Genomic DNA, 19956 nt, shown 5'->3' with positions numbered 1-19956 from the left:
AGACATCTACAGACGTTAAAGTAACCTCTGGCGTGCCACAGGGGAGTGTTATGGGACCATTGCTTTTCACAATATATATAAATGACCTAGTAGATAGTGTCAGAAGTTCCATGCGGCTTTTCGCGGATGATGCTGTAGTATACAGAGAAGTTGCAGCATTAGAAAATTGTAGCGAAATGCAGGAAGATCTGCAGCGGATAGGCACTTGGTGCAGGGAGTGGCAACTGACCCTTAACATAGACAAATGTAATGTATTGCGAATACATAGAAAGAAGGATCCTTTATTGTATGATTATATGATAGCGGAACAAACACTGGTAGCAGTTACTTCTGTAAAATATCTGGGAGTATGCGTGCGGAACGATTTGAAGTGGAATGATCATATAAAATTAATTGTTGGTAAGGCGGGTACCAGGTTGAGATTCATTGGGAGAGTCCTTAGAAAATGTAGTCCATCAACAAAGGAGGTGGCTTACAAAACACTCGTTCGACCTATACTTGAGTATTGCTCATCAGTGTGGGATCCGTACCAGATCGGGTTGACGGAGGAGATAGAGAAGATCCAAAGAAGAGCGGCGCGTTTCGTCACAGGGTTATTTGGTAACCGTGATAGCGTTACGGAGATGTTTAACAAACTCAAGTGGCAGACTCTGCAAGAGAGGCGCTCTGCATCGCGGTGTAGCTTGCTCGCCAGGTTTCGAGAGGGTGCGTTTCTGGATGAGGTATCGAATATATTGCTTCCCCCTACTTATACCTCCCGAGGAGATCACGAATGTAAAATTAGAGAGATTAGAGCGCGCACAGAGGCTTTCAGACAGTCGTTCTTCCCGCGAACCATACGCGACTGGAACAGGAAAGGGAGATAATGACAGTGGCACGTAAAGTGCCCTCCGCCACACACCGTTGGGTGGCTTGCGGAGTATAAATGTAGATGTAGATGTAGATCCCAAAATTGATCCGTATGCCCTTTCCAGCCTAATTTCAATTTCTTTCATTTCTATATCTTTTACTATCTGCATCTACTATTGAATGTTTTTGTTATATGTTCACATTATTTCACTGTTTTGAGACATTGCTACCACAAAGTTTTCACCACTGCCTGCTACGGCGAAGTTATGTTCAATGTTTACAAAATTTGAAAACTTGGGCTACAAAAGTGCTGATCACAAGCCATCATTGTGGAGAATGCTGCCTTGCTGTTTTGAAGGAACCTGCAAAAATAAGTTCCCACTCTCCACAGCACCGAACCACCTTAACCATTGCTGAGTAAGTGCAACTTGGCACCATATCATGACCAGTCTCCAAGTAGACATTGGGGACGCAACACAGCATCTTTACTTACACATGAATGACACAATCCATTGTCTTTTTTTAGACTTTGTTTCTCCTTGGAACATACTGAAGATTGTTTATTGCATCATATGCATTAACTGCAACTGATCCTTGCCCAGTTGCTATCTCATTATGACCTCTATCACAACATAATAAATCAAGACTACAAACCATGTCACCATATAGACTGGCCAACAAAATAGGCTCAGTTTGCTTTCAATACCTACCACTCAAATCCTTTTCTTCAAACATCTCAACACACCTACACCCCCCTCCCCCTTTCCAAAAAGTCTTCAAATAATACAGTATATCCCCTCACTTCGAGCTTTATACCACTGTACTGTAATTGCATTGTTGTGAAGCTGTCTCAAGATTACCGCAAACTTAATCTTCACTTGCAGGTACCAGAATCCTGCCAGAACTGTGAAATGGAAGGATATAGGCTTTACATCTTCCCTATATCCTGGAAATTTGCTTGCAAATACATAGCTTGATGAATCAAGAACTACCTAATAGTCAAATTTGATCGACAGACGTGTACAGCTTTGTCTGCCGGAGAATTACGGAATTTCCAGTGTAGTTCAGAGTATACTTGTACCAATTTAAATTTATAGATAGTCATATAGGGTACCCTCTGCCGTGAACCGTATGGTGGTTTGTGGAGCATGTACGTAGATGTACACAATGTGATCAAGAGTATCCAGACACCTGGCTGAAAATGCCTTACAAGTTCATTGTGCCCTCCATCAGTAATGCTCGAATTAAATATGGTGTTTGCCCACCCTTAGCCTGGATGACAGCTTCTACTCTGTCAGGCATACATTCAATCAGGTGCTGGAACGTTTCTTGGGGAATTGCAACCCATTCTTTACGGAGCGCTGCACTGAGGAGAGGTATCAATGTCTGTCGGTGAGGCCTGGCACAAAGCCGGCATTCCAAAACATGCTAAAGGTGTTCTATAGGATTCAGGTCAGGACTCTGTGCAGGCCAGTCCATTACAGGGATGTTATTGTCATGTAACCACTCCGCCCCATGCATTATCAACAGGAGCTTGATCATGTTGAAAGATGCTATCGCCATCCCCAAATTGCTCTTCAACAGTGGGAAGCAAGAAGGTGCTTAAGACATTAATGTAGGACTCTGCTGTAATAGTGCCATTCAAAACAACAAGGGGTGCAAGCCCCCTACATAAACAAACATGACCACACCATAACAGCACCGCGTCCGAATTTTACTGTTGACACTACACACACTGGCAGATGATGTTCATCGGGTATTCGCCATATCCACACCCTGCCATCACGTACCGTGAATTTTCCACTGTTTAACCATCCAATATTTACACTCCTTACACCAAGTGAGGCATCATTTGGCATTTACCAGCGTGATGTGTGGCTTACGAGCAGCCGCTCAACCATGAAATCCAGGTTTTCTCACCTCCTGCTTAACTTTCATAGTACTTTCAGTGGATCCTGATGCAGTTTGGAATTCCTGTGTGATGGTCTGGATAGATGTCTGCCTATTACACATTATGATCCTCTTCAACTGTTGGTGGTCGCTGTCAGTCAACAGACGAGGTCGCCTGTACACTTTTGTGCTGTACATGCCCCTTCACATTTCCACTTCACTATCAGATCGGAAAGAGTGGGCCTATGGATGTTTAGAAGCATGGAAATCTCACGTACAGATGTATGACCCAAGTGACACCCCATCACCTGACCACATTCAAAGCCCGTGAGTTCCGCGGCGAGCCCTATTCTGCTCTCTCACTATGTCTAATGACTACTGAGGTCGTTGATATGGAGTACCTGGCAGCAGGTGGCAGCATAATGCACCTAATATGAAAAACATATGATTTGGGGGTGTCCAGATTCTTTTGATCACATAGTGTAGGTGTAGATCTAGAAGTAACAAAAGCAATAAAAGGATAAAAAAAAAATCCAACTCTGCATGCATTGATAATGTCCCTGCACCAATATTATAGAAGGTTGCTCTATGCCTACTCGAACTACTTATGTGACTGTTCACTTCAAGCAGGCACATTCCCAGATGGTTTAGAAATATCTAAGGTATTTACAATATATAAAATATGTGGGAGACATATTGTAAGAAGCTACAGGCCCATCTGAATTTTCTCTTGCATATCAAAAATATATGAAACTGTTATGGCACTTGTAAATAAAAATAACACTGATTCAGAAATAACAGGTCAGCAATAACTGCCATTTATGAGTGCATCAACTGTATACTAAGCCTGACGCACAAGAAACAAGAACCAGTATTGAAACTATTTCTGAGCATGTCTCAAAGTAATATCGATAGTTGGAGTCACAAATGATTTCAGTCAAGTTTAGGCTTGTTCTGCGCACCTACAACATGTCAGTGAGTATTCAGTAGCGTTCTGAGCCCTCTGCTGAGAATGTTGTACCCACTGCAAGCATTAAATGGGATTGTAGCAAGTTGGATAGTGAATTTTTATTCCATTTGTAGTGAGCTGTGATGGCTGATGGTGGTGCTAAGAAACAAATTCCACACAGTCAAGTGAGAGATGTAATTTGAAGGATATACACTTTCATCAAGCACAAAGCATGCATATGCGAGTATCTGCAACTGTCGCTTGGAATCGGCAACAATGCAATCCCTGTCCATTTCTCAACCTGCATGAACTGCCATCATTTGTGGAATGCACTATAAGTAAATATGGTGTAGTACCACAAGTATCAGTAATGAGACCACTTCTGTTCCTTTTTTGCACACGAATACTCATAAAATGATCATAATTGTAGATGACACCACAATTCTATTAAAAGGTGCACTTAAGGACAAATTACAGCAGTCAGAAAAAACACCGTTGCAAAACAACTTAGCAACTGCACACAAAACTATCAGCTTTTAAGAAATAGTAAAATAAACTATCACACTAAAATTTCACAATGCTCTGAACTAGGGTATGTATATCCCATTTCTCTCTCCCTCTCTCTCAATGATGAACCAGTTAGTAATTCTTAGGAGTATGGCTGCAAAGCAATGTAAAATGGAATAAGCATGTAGAATATCTTAACACAAAATTGAGCAAGACCTGTTTTCTTCTTTGTCCACTGAAATCCTGCGATAGTGAGAAAACAATACAAAGTGAATGTCATGCCTACTTTCATTCTCACCTTCTATAAGGGGTCACATTTCAGGGAAACTCTAAAGCAGCAATCAGCACATTCAAACTGCTAACAAGTTCTCTAGAATCATTCTTGGATGCAAATCTAAAGACTTCAAGATCTCCAGTATCCTCATTAACCATGTATCTACATTATGGAAAACCTTACAGTTTTTAAAATAAATGTAACAGATATGGAGTGAAAAAAAACACCTTACATCCAAGACCACTCTACCATACAAAACAAAAATTTACATATGACCCAAATAAACAAAATGGTACTCTCTACTAAACTTTGTTACAAAGTTCCCAAAACAGAAAAGAAAATATCAATGTCAAATCCTCTCAAAAATATTTAAAGTCATATTCACAGCACCACTGCTTTTAGTCCACTGAAGAGTATTTAAGTACATGAAGTGTACTATTTGTAATTTTAAATATGTAGGACCACTTTCAGCTGTACATATATAAACAGTGTCTTGTGCACAAGCTGCTTCTATAGAAAAATAAAAATTAAACACAATAAAATCAATCATTTGCTGTCAACAGTAAGTGATAAATTTTCTGTATACATTTCCCATTTTTCTCAAAATGTATGTACACAATTAAAAGTAAATCTAAATTACTTTATTATATTTCATTATTTTCTCTTATTGAATACTGTTTACTTTCTCATATTTCCCTTAGTTTTCTATGTCTCTGTTTAAATTACTTACTTCATATAATGACATTATGAATTCTTGTCTCTCCTGTACATTCACTGCGACCCACTTGTACACTTTGTCGAAGTGGATGTCCATTTCATGTGTATCCTGCAAAATTATGTAATATTATATTACTTTGAATATTTATTTATTAAATTTGACATCAATGTCAATAACACAACGTCACAGATAGAGGTCTGGGTGGATAACAGTAATGTTAACTGCAGCTGCACCATATATGTGAGCCCTTAATCAATGCCTGCAACCACATGTCCAAGTATTTAATCTGCCTCTGCCCCCACAAAGATTCCAATTTTGTAAACCAATTTAACCTCTTCCTTATGCTGGCACTCTAATGGTAGGCTTGGACACCCCTATTTGAGACTTTTCTGTAAATTAACAACCGGAGACTTTTAAATGTCAACAGCATTGAATTTTAACTAATTTCTTTCTATCAGCTGCAAGTAATTTGTTTCATTTGTTTATGTTCAAGGCATTGAGATGAGAAAAAAAGGTTTACCTGATTTGGCACAATTTGCAGAGAGACTACTAACTACTAGTGTTAAATTCAATAAAATAGGAATCAACACAAAATATATGTTACATCTTGAAACATTTTTCCTGTTATATGATTTAGTCATAATTCTCTCTCTCTCTCTCTCTCTCTCCCCCTCTCTCTCTCTCTCTCTCTCTCTCTCTCTCTCTCTCTCTTAGCAATTGTCCTGTTATTTACAATTCATGAAATTTATTTCTTTATTTATTTCAATTTATTGGCCAGATGCCCTTTCTGCCAACAAATTTGTCACTTAACCCAAAACAAAGAAGTTGTGTGCACCATCTGTGTGTGAATTAAACAAATTTTATTCTGTGTGTTATCATATTTTAACTACTTGGATATCATTCTTTATCAAGCAGAGATTGGTGATGAGCCCAGGATTTTTGCAAACTAGTGTTGAAAACTGCCTAACACGCTCACTCCAACTGTTCTGTGTATCAGGCCAATGTTTATAATCCACCACATGGATTTCATTAGGGTCTGGCTCACCTCCCTGTCACACAGACTAGTTCACTGTGTCTTAAGCAGGTCAAGATTCAGCCACTAATAGAGAGAGAAAAAAAAAAAAAAACAATTTGCGAAAACTGAGAAGATAGATGAAGTTGAGATACAAGTGTGCATAACTTGTCTCATGTTGTTAGGTGTTTCCACATTATCTGTTTATCATGTACTTTATACATGAGTTCAGCAAATATTAAATTGTATCATCATCTTACATCAAATTTTGTCCATGTAAGTTTAACTGACACACACACACACACACACACACACACACACACACACACGTTAGATCTGAAGTAAGCTTTGGCTTGTCTCTCACAACACTACTATGAAGCATTAACTAATGGCAACAAAGTTCACAACTCTTACACTGCAGGTAGCAACTGACCGGGCATATCTTTGGGAACATGTTTCACAACTTGCATTAAAAATGATGTCTTGGTAACCAAAAGTCAGGAGCTGCAGATACAGTGGATGCAGGTACAACATAAGGATAGAAACAGAATTTTACTGAGCATGGGTCTTGCAGCATTATTATAAGAATGGTGTCTTACTACATGAAATCACCGCTGCAAAAAACCACAGATATAGCTGCCGATATCAACACCCGAACAGACTTCTGTCAGAGGATATACTACACATAGACGAAACATACTGAATTAAAACAAAGCAAAATAAAACACACAACTATGAAATTCTACAATGAAAGTGACATTGAAAACATTAATAATAATTTGATGCTGGATGGGTCAACAGCCTTCATGTACAATGAAGCACCAAAGAAACTGGTATAGGCATGCATATGTAAACAGGCAGAATACAGTGATGTGATCGGCAATGCCTATGTAAGACATGTGTCTGGTGTAGTTGGTAGATCGGTTATTGCTGCTACAATGGCAGGTTATCAAGATTTAAGGGAGTTTTAACGTGGTGTTATGGTTGGTACATTAGCAATGGGACACAGCGTCTCCTAGGTAGTGATGAAGTGGAGATTTTCCGGAACGACCATTTCACAGGTGTACCATGAATACCAGGAACAGGATTCTGAGTCATGGAAGCATAAGAAGTGGTAAAGATGGGAAGTTTCATTGTCTTCTATTCCTTTTTGGCTTCAGCATAGGGGATCCACTTGGTGACTTAGTTCCTGAATTTTTTGTTCCTCTGCAAAAACATGGCAGTCTCAGTTCCAGACTGGGTGGCACCCAGAGCAGTTAATGCAGACTGCTGGAGATGGACAGTCAATCCCAGCTTCATGGGCTGCCTTTCCACATTTCCCACAGGTTGCATCAGCCCCACAACTCAGTGTTGTGTGACCAAAATGGTGGCATTTGTAGCACTGCAAACGTTTAGGTACATAAAGCTTAACCCTAGGTCGGAGGAAACCTGCCATAATGTGGTCAGGCAACATTGGAGAATTAAAAGGTCAAAATGAAGGTGGTGGTCTTCTCAATTTCTCCATTATTCCTATTCATCCTTTGCTCTATGTCCACTATCCCCTGTAATGCCCTTTCCTGTTTAAGTTCAGCATGTTGATATCCATAATGTCATGGCATGTGACCACACCCTTGCTAGAGTTAAAGGAGTTATGCAGTTCAACAAAGACATCATAGTCACCCAATTTTTTGCTCTTTGTAAGTAGTTCCACCTGCTTTGCCCTGTTAGTCTCAACCAGTAGGAAACCATTCTGCAGCCGCTTAATAGACTTCGGGCTTCCAGCAAATTCTTCCAAGACTTTATTGATATAGAAGGGGGGACACTTTTTCAAACATCACCTCCTTCCTCTTAATAACCAAACACACATTTTGATTTATAACCCTTTGAGCCTATAACATTATTTGTTTATGGTTCATTTAATTTTTTTATAATTTTTTGCTTTAAAATATTGGTACTATATTTTCTGTAGATGTAAAGTAAAGTGTGCTATACTGGAGTTTGAAGTTCTTTGCATTGCATGTGAGTAATATATGTAAAATACTATGTAAATTATTTATTACATTAAATAATTTTCTGATGACATTTTGTACTTAAATATGTTTGTGTGTACAAACTGTTCATGTTGATGCAAATCTGAAAATCGTAAGAAATGGTCACACTTAGACCCAATGTAAGAAATAAGTGTTATGTAAAAGCCAGTGTGATTCTGTTTGAAATGAAAGTGGCTCTGGGGGAGTGGAAGAGGTGGCAAGGACGAATTTGGCGCACTACCTAGAGCAAGCGCGGGAAGTAAGTCACACAGTCTGTAGGCAGCAGTGACTGAGGCAACACCTTTGTTGAGCAGGAGAAGCTTTGCCAGCAAATTTGCACAAAACTGCCTTGGATGAAGACTGCAAAAGGCTTACGGCACAGCTGCGAGTTGTTGGGCTGCTGTATGTAAAACTGAACGACACCAAGAAGAGAAATTGAGTCCATACAGCAAGATACTTGCAGGCTGTACTGTGTGTAGTGCAGCTGTCATAATTGTTCGCCACACCCAAGCCTACAGCCACCAGATAAGATTTTTTTTTGTATTTTTACTTTTGTACAGCATGAACCATTAATTTAAACTTGTTTTAATAATCATTCTTGAACTTTAAACAAACTGGTTCACCCTGTTATTTAATCCTAATCATACACCTATATAGGATTCCTTCCTGGTGATTGATTAATCCGAGTATCCTATTTTACAGGATTATGAAGTGCCAAGTTAATATAAAGAGGCAACGTTTAAATTTTTTGTGTTTTCTTAACTATTACAAAGTGTTTTACAGTAGAGTCTCCATTATCCAACCTAAACCAGCCACGGCAAGGTTGGATAAGCAGGAAGGTCGGATAACACGGAAAATAATACAAAAAATTAAATAAGTAGGTCAAATTAGTTAAACATTTAATACAATACAAATCAAATTAGACTGAATAGATATTTACTGTGTGAAGAAGTTAGCAATTGTCTTTTGTTTGCCTGCTGTTTGCCGTTTTTTTTTTTTTTTTTTTTTGCCGCTAAATCATGTAGTCTCTTAAGAAGTAAAACCTTGGTGGACGATGTTTTCTCCAGTTGTTCTACATATTTTAAAGCAGTTTCAAGGCCTTGTGTCCTTCGTTGTGAGAAATCTTGGGTGCTCTTTCCTTCACTACATTCGCTTCTTCGTCTACTTCTTTTTCATTTACCATGTTGACTATTTCTTCATCTGTCACTTCAAATTCTTCATCTTGGACAATCCATTCATTTATGTCATCTTCTGTGGCGACAGCACACCCCGAAACTTTCCGTAACAATGAAAGCAGGGTTCAGTCTGCTACTGTAGATTTTCATCATCTGGATTTTCCTGTAGCAAAATTTTCCAGGATTTTGCAATTGTACTTGCTCCAACACTCTCCCAAGATTGGGCCACATCATAAGCCTCATCTTTCAAATAAATACGGCGCAACTGCTCTAGCATGTCTTCTCCCTTGTCCATAGTATTAATTAAAGAGGAAAGCAAGTTTCTGTGATAGTTTCTCTTTAGTGTCTCTAAGGTCCCTTGGTCCATAGGCTGACATAAGGATGTGACATTTGGAGGCAAAAACATGGCCTTTATATCTTGATCTTGAAGTTCATCTTCATTAGGATGACAAGTGGCATTGTCTACAAGCAACAGTGCTTTGTGGGGCAAGTTGTTGGCTTTCAAAAACTTTTCAGTTTGTGGTATGAACTCGTCAAAAAACCATTCTGTAAAAATGTCTGAGCTCATCCAAGCATTTTTTTTTTTTTTTTTTTTTTTTGATGTAATATTTCACCCGTAAAGCATTTTTAGATACATTTTTAAATGCTCTCCGTTTTTTTGGCTTACCTATCGTAGACAGTTTCATTTTCAAATTTGCTGTGGCGTTACTGCATGCAAGAATTGTCACTCTTTCTCTGCTATGTTTGTAGCCTGGTGCTGCCTTTTCGGCCTTTGATGCTAATGTTTTTTCTGGTAACATTTTGTAATTGAGACCAGTCTTGTCGCAGTTAAAAATTTGATCGCCTGTTAAGTTTTCCTTGTCAAATACATACCTTGTGAAGTTTATTCCTAAACAATTGAACAGCTTCAAAATTTAGTGAAAGCTTTTCACCACAGACATTAAGTTGCCGAATTCCGTATCTTTTCTTCCATCTATCGAGCCAGCCTACACTAGCTGTGAAATCAGGTTCACCTTCGTTTAGTTCGTTACGAAACTTTAAGGCTTTTTCCTGCAAAATAGGTCCCAACATGGGTACACCTTTATCTCTATGTTGAGTAAACCATAGGAACAAAGCTTCACTTACTTTTTCATAATGACATTTTTTCATGGTTTTCCGATCTTCCAAAACAGCCGAGGTTGCTCACTGAGAACACCACTTCTCAATTTCATTGTGGTTCCTTTTCCAGTCTCCAACTGTTGTTTTCCCCGACGTTATAATCTTGTGCCACTTTTAATAAAGTTTCACCATTGTCTATCCTTTTTAAAGCTTTAAGTTTTTCTTCCATTGAAACAACCACCTTTTTCCATTTTGAAGCCATCACCACAAATTTTTACAATAAACATAGCGCAACACGTCCACTCCACTACAGATCTAAGTTAGCACTGGGGAGTGAGGAGTAGCAGACGGCGACAATGAACTGAGTATCAACAAACAACACGTTAGTCACTGACCTGTCGTCGGCCGGCGCACAGCCAGCACGATAAAAGGGTCGGATAACACAGAAGGTCGGATGACTGAAGATCGGGTAATCGAGACTCTACTGTAGCAAAAGTTTGCTTACGTAAAATTCAATTGGAGTGAAGCCAAGTTACTAGAATCTGTTGAATGTCTATACAGAATTAGTTTAAAGAGTAATAGCTTTTGAAAGTAAATTCCAGTACGAAAGAGGTTTTCCTGAAGTGAAATGTTCAGTATAAAGAGTGTGTGCTTTAGTGTTTTAAGTATTTTAGTGTTTAAGTTTGTTGATGATGGAAAGTGCTTTTCTAAAGGCCTCCCTGGCCACATTTTTTAGCTTCCTTTAAGTTACCTACTGGGCTTTTTCTCTCTTAAAAATGTAATGTATAAGGGTGTAGTCCAACATTGTTTAAGTGGAGTAATACTTATCCGAAGAACCAAATTAAGCAGCAGCAAGAAAGTATGCAAAATTTGTACTTCTGCTTTTGCAATACATCACTGTTTCAATTCCTGGATAGGCTGTCGACCATTAGTACATGTTTTAAACCACTAAATGAACTTGGAACTGAGTTGTCCTAGCTTCATTATAATATTATTCATACTGTGTTTCTATCTAACCGCTGGGTAAGATCTTCAGAAAAGAAGTGGATAGTCTGATTTACTTATCCATTAGACACAACACATAGTCAAATCCTGTAAAATGGATAACACTATTGATTAGCTTTTCAAATTAACAGGACTATCATACCATAGTGCATTTTATTTGGAAACTAAACTAAATTTAGTATGAGAGTTATACATGGCAACATAGAGACAGGGTTTTCTGTTATTTAGGTAAAAGCATACTAAATTACAATAGTAGTGGTAGGGTTATAAGCACTGTTACTATAATTCAACTGATGCAGATTACCTGGAGGGCTAGCCTCCCTCATTCATTTGGAGGTTTGGGTGTGAATACTCCCAGGTGATACAACCTTCCCACTCATGGAGAAGAAGATAATTTTGAGGATTCCATCTCAGTCCCACAAGCAGCTAGGGAAACAAGGGTCTACTCAGACAGAGCCCCACATGCCTGAGTAAGTCTTATACAACTGAGGTGCAGCAGGATCCCCCGAGGTTGCCCACTCATGACTGTTCCACCTCAACAGATATGCATCTCATCAGCATGTAGCACAACTTGAGATTGAGGGGTTTTTATAGAGATTTTTACCATCCTCGTGATCCGGGTGTGACACACAACGTTCCACTGCCACACCATACAGTGGTCATTGAAGTGTGCCCAAAGCACAGGAGACTGGCGACACTTACCAGTCCCCAGCTCAGGAACCCCGGGCTCGTCAAGCCCGTACTCAGCAAAAATGAATGCTGTGTCTCTGGGGGCAGATGAAGTGGTAATCACTCATAGGGGGTGGTGTGCATTCACATCCCCAAGTAAGAGAAAAGAGGGGAGGGGGGGGGGGAGGAAACTTTCTGAATCGAGGTGGTCATCTCAGTATAATTAAGTGGCCTGACTGGAGGTAAATAAACTTTACAAATCATGATAATTGAGCTCATTTGCACCCACACTGCTACTGCTTCCAACATGGTATCAAGTGGAACCACTCACTGACATCTGTGCAAACTAACTGTAACAATGCCTTGCACTTTTTAGCTACAATAATGAGAAGCAGTGTGAAAGCCACCAGGAGACTGGTAGCTGCAAGTGGGGCGACATGTGGATCAGAATAATACACACACAAGGGGATTGCAAGACAAGGCTACCACAATCCTCAGAAATTGCACCACACAGTGGTAATCACTGTAGGTGGTAGGTTGATGTCACCACACTAGAACACACCTCTCTTTATGGGTGACGTGACTTGGGGCCAGGATGTAGCAAAAAAGTTGCATTTTGGAGCAATATAAAAATATGTCTGCTTTTGAGGCAGAAGGTATTCTCTCATTGCCCGAGTCCAGCAACACCACCATGATGCCATGCACAATGTCGGGCAGTAAGAAGAGTGGCCATCACCACCAGCAGCCATGGGTTCGAGACCGGGCTGCACCTGCTGCCGCCAGCACCAAGTTCCTCACGGGACTTCGAACCATGGGCTCGTCAACTTGCCATTCGTGCCTGCTGCCACCTACACTGAATTTGTAGTGAGGCTTAGTGCTTCAGCAACAGCCGCTGTCCAACTCCTGCAGGAGGACAGCAGGTCAAAGTTTGCGCACACCCGTCTCCGTATGCTGCCTCAGTATATGTATGTAGAGCCAAGGGGCCACCACGGCTCAATGTGACTGTGGGTAGTAGGACACCACTGAAATCATGGCTGTGGTCTTCATAGGCTGCCGGCCTGCCACAGGTCTTCTGTTAGCCTTCATCCAGGACAGAAGCCACCGCAGGGGACAATGGAGTGAGGCATGTTTGCCTCACTGAGCAATGATACGTCATGTACTGGAATTAAAAAAGGCATTCTTTACTGTCAACAGTGTTTCTACTAGGCCTACCAGACACCCCCCCCCCCTCCCCTGCTCCTCCTTTGCACTCTTCAGAGTCATGTCACAATTATGTCACCACAGTCAGCAGCGGAGGGTGTGCTATGTCCGAGCCACAGCCCATATTACCTTTGTTTAGGGAGAGTGAGACCCTGTTTGTTTTTTTGGGGTGACAGTCATGGTGTAGAAGTACGGGGGACGTGACTATATGAGGGTTACTTTTGTAAAACCAGAGGAACCAGTGGATTTATCATAGTTTAGGGTTAGTGCTAGAGATGAATGGTTGGTGCCTGTACGTTGCACAAGGGGAGTTTGCTTGGACATTCTACCCCTTGTGCCGTATCTATAGCAGTGATTTGCTTTCATGTCATCATTTTGGCACACAGACAATGTGGACAGTCCAGATAACTCACGATTCGGCAGAGGAAGTAGGTTGGTAAGACAAGTAGCTGGGGAGTGTTCTGTCTGTGTTAGTGTTGGATTATTGTTTTCATAGTATTTATTTATTTATTAATTAATTAATGCTGGGTAGTAAACATGGGTAAAAATGAGACAACGGCAAAATCGGAGACACAAAGTGTCACCAGAGATGAGGCTATAGAGTTGTTACTAAATTAGATAGCATCGTTAAGGGCAGACAGATGGGTTGCGGATAATAAATTGGCAGAGTAAGATGAGGAGATAGAACTGTTGAAGTAACAGACTCTTGGAGTGGACCCGGCTGTTGCTAACCTTGTTTCTCCCTTTTCTGCTAGGTCATTTGAGGATGTGCTAGCATTTGTAGAGGATGTCAAGTCATTGGCTGAAATAGGAGTTGGTTGGATAAACAATTATTGCAGATTGCTAGGTTACATTTAATGGGAGAGGCAAAGTTGTTTGTACAGTGCACAGAAGGATTACACAATGTAGAAAGTTTTGATCAGCTGAGACAAGCATCGGAGCAGAGAAATAAGAAACAAAACAGTGTGTGGCTTCTTCATCATCTTTTTTTCTTTTGAACAATTTGATATGGTGTCTAGAAGGCATAATGAGGCAGTCGAGGACTTAATGGATAGAATTAGCAAGTTGAATGTTCACACTTATGAATTGTCATTGTGAGGAGATGAACAAAGCGGTACTACAAGAGGCCAAGCAAAGAGCACTTTTTGCTTTTCTGAGAGGTTTAGCACCAGAACTGTCAAGGAAGGTGTGTACTGGGCCACCTAAAGATCTCCATGCAGGGGCTAATTTAGCATTGGAGTAGGAGGAAATCAATAGGTTGACAGGGGTAAGGGATCAGAGACATGTATTCGCATCAAATGTACAGTGTTTTAATTGTGGCCATGTGGGGCATATGCAGAGGCAGTGCTACAAGCCATGAAGTAGTGATGGTGATTCCTGGTGAAAATAAATTCAGTAAAAACAAATGCAGACACAGAATGTTCCATAATATGCATGACAAATGGTAGAGAGTATAAAGTTTTGTTCGACACAGGGGCACATGTGTCAGTGGCTTCAAGAGAGTTAATATGTAGGATGCATCTTCAATTGAGACAACTGAGTTTAGACAATGTGTGGAAGTGAGGGCTACAGCATGATCTTAGGATTAGACTGTCTGCATCCACATCGTGCCACAACTGACTGTCAGTGAATTATGGTGGAGTGTAGTGGAAAGACATTCCAGCTATGAGAAGCTGTCATCAACGTTGATCTATCACAAAGAGCATCTAGTATATAAGACAACCCAGTTAAACTGTGAGTAATTACATTAAGGAGTGATTCACATGATTGCATGTCAACTGGCACTGGAAAGTTGTGATGGTTGAATGTGGAGCCTGACTTACCAGTTAACATGTTACATATAGGGGAACTGTGGGAAGATATAGAAATGTTGGATACAGCATGTTGTTTGGAAAAATGTAATATTATATGTGTACAAGGCACAGAGGAGGTTAAGTCATTGACAGGAACATTGTTGGCCACACTGGAGATTCCGGATGAGGAAAATAGCCACATAGGAGGTGTACGCTGTAGTAGGACACAGGATGCTGTCAGTACTGCATTTCATGAAAAACTGAAGCATTTGGAAGGAATATAGAGGATGTCAAGGACCTGTTACTTGAATTTCATGACCTGCTTTTTCTGCAACAGCCGTTGCCTCATACACCAGTAACACACCACCAAAAGGGAATGAAGCACTGGTGTATCAGAGACCATACAAAATACCAAAATCATTGCAAACAGTTTTGGAGGAATTTATAAATCAACAACTAACAACAGGCTGAAAGGACAATAGAACAAAATAGTTGCCAAACGTGTGTGTGTGTGGGGGGGGGGGGGGGCATTGTAATTGTGCCCAAGAAGTCTATGAGTGGCTCAAAGAATACTAAACACAAGAAGAAGGTTTACTCATGGGTTCACCTATTTCAGGAAAATTAGCCAAAATTTTCATGAATCACACAAAAAAATTAATATTTGAAGACATAATAACAAACAAAATCTATATCTACTGGTACAGATACATGGATGACATAATATACATGGTAGATGAACCTAAAAGCAGAATAAAGCAAGTACACAAAGACATAAATACTTCTGGTCCCTTTAATCCCACAAACCAACCAACCAACATAAATACTGTACACGAAAACATAAAGTTTGCAATAGAAGACGAACAAGAAAACACACTCAACTTTATAGATGTAATCATAAGAAAAGACAATAATAAACATACATCTGACATATACAGAAAACCCACAACAAGTGACATTAACTTAAATGCAACTTCAAACCACCCACAGAACCACAAACAAGCAGCAATCAGATACATGTTAAATATGCTGAACAGTATCCCCCTAAACACTTCTAATTAATAGAAAGAGTTAGCCATTATAAAACAAATAACATTAAAAAATGGACACAGAGAAACAATGGTAGACAAACTAAGGAAAAAAATAGATGTGGTATCTATCAGCTCAGTTGCAAAGATTGTGAGGAGGTACACACTGAAATGACTGAGAGGACATTTGACATACGATATAAAGAACACAACACAGCATTTAAATTTGGTACAAATCATTCAACATTTGCGGATCATATAAAAGAAGAACACCATAGACCAAGCAATACTGAAAATGATATGAATATAGCAAAAATCAGTAAAGACAGACACCACCTCCCTTTCCAAGAAAATTTCCAAATACAAAAAGCATTAAAACAAAATAAACAGTTGCTAAATGACCCCATAAATCTTGGAAACCACACTCTATATAGAATAATTGATGATATTACATGAAAAAGAAAAGAGCCTTTTTCATCCTTCAGATATTTCGGGTTTCTGTTATGTCTCAGTAGTCTTTCTTCATAGAAGACTGTGAGCTATTTGTTAGCCAACTTGTTATTAAGGTGAAACTCTGAGATGTCTGTCTCAGCGACACTTGACCACAACCTCCATGTGCAGAAATGCTCAACAACTGTTGATAAATCATTGGTCAGTACAGACTGTGAAACTTCAAGATCTCTATGTCTCATTGCTAGCGCCCACTCGTCACCATTCCCAAACTTACTTGATGTGATTCCAGGCATATTTGATATGTGCAAACTGAACCTATTAATTAACATGTGCATGGCCCCTGCATGGTGCTAAATGAGCAACAAAATACTAGCAAACAGGCAATCCTCAGAATAATCCATAAAGATTTCACTAATTCTACTAATATTTCACACATGTATCTTCTAACTGTTCTCAAAGCGAGCAAAGTGACTGATGACAGTGTGCTGGGAGCCACCTTACGAAACCATTCTGGTGCCACTGTACATATATATATATCTTTGACAAAGGGGTATCCTGGCAGGTGTATGTCCCTACGTAGAAAAAGTAGAATTTGTAGGGGTGTGTATTCAAAACTTAGTGGAGTGCTTCTGACACTGTGAAAAGTTGAAAATGCATACATACAAGATGGTGACTACATTTATGAATGTTGCTTGTATCGCTGCTTCCAGTAGGCTGAGGTCGTTTTCATCATCAGCCACCCCAAGCAAAAATCTTGCTATGTTGGCGGGCCATAATTTTTGTCATTTTGCCTCAGCACACTAGTGTAGATGGTGTCAGAAATTTAGTGAAGTAAAAAATCGTACATTTCCCACATTTATTTACATGTATAAGCCAAGTTCCAAATTTACCTTTACGTGAGGCCACATGCATGAGATAGGTCCAATTCGAAATTCTAGAGTCTAACACTTTTCTGTTCTTGTCATTTTCATGTAACCTTCCACTGAACTGCATTAAGACTCGCATGTATCGTGAAATACTGTGAATTTTTGAATACTTGCAAGTTCCACAAAAAATTGTATTCTATTGTCAATTGTAGATTTAATTTGTGCTTTTTAGAAACTATTGGCAATAGTACTCTCATTCAAAAACGATTGTTCCCTAATTTCATTGTGCATTTATGTGAAAAAACGGTACACTTTTAAGACTTTTCACACACTTGCACATATTTGTACTTCACAAAATTTTGGCAGTAGCACCCTCATTTTAAAGACTCTAATTTCTACAAGAATAAAGATAAATTTTTTAGAACTTTTAAATGTTAGAAGTGTTGTGCATAACCTACTACACAGTAAACTGACATTTGTTATTTACAGCTACTCTGCATTATATTGTAAGTAATATATTATATCATGTTTAGTTTCCTCTTTTAATACAGGGTGTACAACTTTGCTTCTGCCGTTTGCCAATAGGTGGTGACAACAGTAAGCAGCGGTCGAAAGAAACAGATCACAGACGTCGGGCAGTTAGCTTGGACCTCGGTCAACATAACCTCATTCAAACATTAAACGATTTGCGTCTGCATCATAAAGTTGTTCTTTATTGAAAACTTCAGTTTATGAGCCCAATTCTCATCATCTGGGAGAGGTGTTACTGTTTTGTTTCAATATGAAGAAAACAGCGGCCGAGTCTCATCGAATGCTCTCAAGTACATATAGTACAGATGCTATTAGTGAAAGAACATGTCGTAAGTGGTTGAAACACTTCAAGAACAGTGATTTTAATGTCTTAGACCAGCATAGTGGTGGAAAAGAGAATGTTTTTGAAGATGCAGAATTGGAGACATTGCTGAGTGAAGACTCGCGTCAGACTCAAGAAGAATTGGCACAATTTGTGGGAGTGACACAGCAAGCCATTTCAAAACGTCTCAAGGCTATGGGCATGATTCAGAACGAAGGAACTTGGGTCCCATGTGAGCTAAAACCGAGAAATGTTGAACGGAGTTTGTGTGTTTGTGAACAGTTACTTCAGAGGCAAAAACATAAGGAATTTCTGCATTGCATTTTGACCGGGGAAGAAAAATGGGTTCATTATGATAACCCTAAATGCAAAAAATCATGGGAATATCCTGGCCATGCTTCCACGTCGACGGTCAAACCGAATATTCATGGCTCCAAGATCATGCTCTGCATTTGGTGGGACCAGTTCAGCGTCATGTACTATGAGGTGTTAAAATCAAGTGAAACAATTATAGGTGCTCATTATCAAATGCAATTAATGTGTTTGAGCAGAGCATTAAAAGACAAATGGCCACAGTACAGCGAGAGGCACGATAAAGTGATTTTGCAGCACGACAACACTCAACCATACATTGCAAAAGAGGTCAAATCGTGCTTGGAAATGTTAAAATGGGAAGTCCTATCCCACCCGCTGTATTCTCCAGACAATGCTCCCTCTATCACCTGTTTAGATCAATGGCGCATGGCCTGGCTGGTCAACACTTCCGATCTCATGAAGAAGTCACAAATTGGATCGATTCGTGGATCGCTTCAAAACATGAATAATTTTTCAACGCAGAATTCGTACACTGTCCAAAAGATGGGAGGAAGTAGTGGCCAGTGATGGAAAATACTTTGAATGATACATGTGTAACCAATTTGTTTCATTAACGCCTCAAATGTGTGTGTGTGGGGGGGGGGGGGGGGGGGGGGGGGGACGGCGGGAGCAAAGTTGTACACCTTGTATTAATGTATTTTGTAAGCATTTACTGCAAATTAAAGCTATTTTTAAGGTTGTTAGTAATCACAACATCAAAATTTTATGGGAAGTTTTTGTGTTGTAATAACAGATGCCCCTTTTGGCTGTTAATCACTCCAATTCTTAAAGGAAACTGGTAATACTGTTAGCATATTGAACTCATAAATTAAATGAGCATCTGCAAGTTTATTTAAAGTTATTTGTTTACTGTTTTGTAAAACACTATCCCAGCAACAATGCAACCCCTACTGCATGTACTGTTCTCGGACACAGGAGAAGTTCACTGATGTTCGTGACCAGTTGGAAATCAACTTAACCATTGGAACCTGCTGTTAAAAAGGGTTGTATTGGAAGGGCTACTGAGAGTCATTACATAAAATACCAAAGACACCTCAAGTACTATCCTCTCCGGAGGATACTGTCCCCTGAATAGAAAGTAAAGGCTGTACCACTACTTGTCCACGTGACTGTGAGGAGTGTATCAGTGGTAGGTCTAGGTGCTCTGTACAGGAGAAATAGGTGCATAGGCGCACCCATCCGTCTAATCAACAAGTTTGTTGTACTGTCTTCTGCTGAAACTGAGCCCGTGAGATT

General features: G+C 39.7%; 1 protein-coding gene across 2 annotated transcripts in view; it reads right to left on the bottom strand.

Annotated features, from left to right (window-relative positions):
* Positions 1–19956, bottom strand: part of LOC126184627 (exocyst complex component 1) — a 254800-nt gene that overhangs the window by 167118 nt on the left and 67726 nt on the right. For both annotated transcript variants that reach the window (XM_049927094.1, XM_049927095.1), the window contains one exon: positions 5200–5295. In XM_049927094.1, coding sequence (XP_049783051.1) covers positions 5200–5295 — 96 coding nt within the window. The remainder of the gene's footprint in view (positions 1–5199; positions 5296–19956) is intronic.

Source organism: Schistocerca cancellata, chromosome 4 (assembly GCF_023864275.1).
Source record: "Schistocerca cancellata isolate TAMUIC-IGC-003103 chromosome 4, iqSchCanc2.1, whole genome shotgun sequence".
In the NCBI taxonomy this organism is placed as follows: domain Eukaryota; kingdom Metazoa; phylum Arthropoda; class Insecta; order Orthoptera; family Acrididae; genus Schistocerca; species Schistocerca cancellata.
This window is presented reverse-complemented; position numbering and strand designations above follow the sequence as displayed.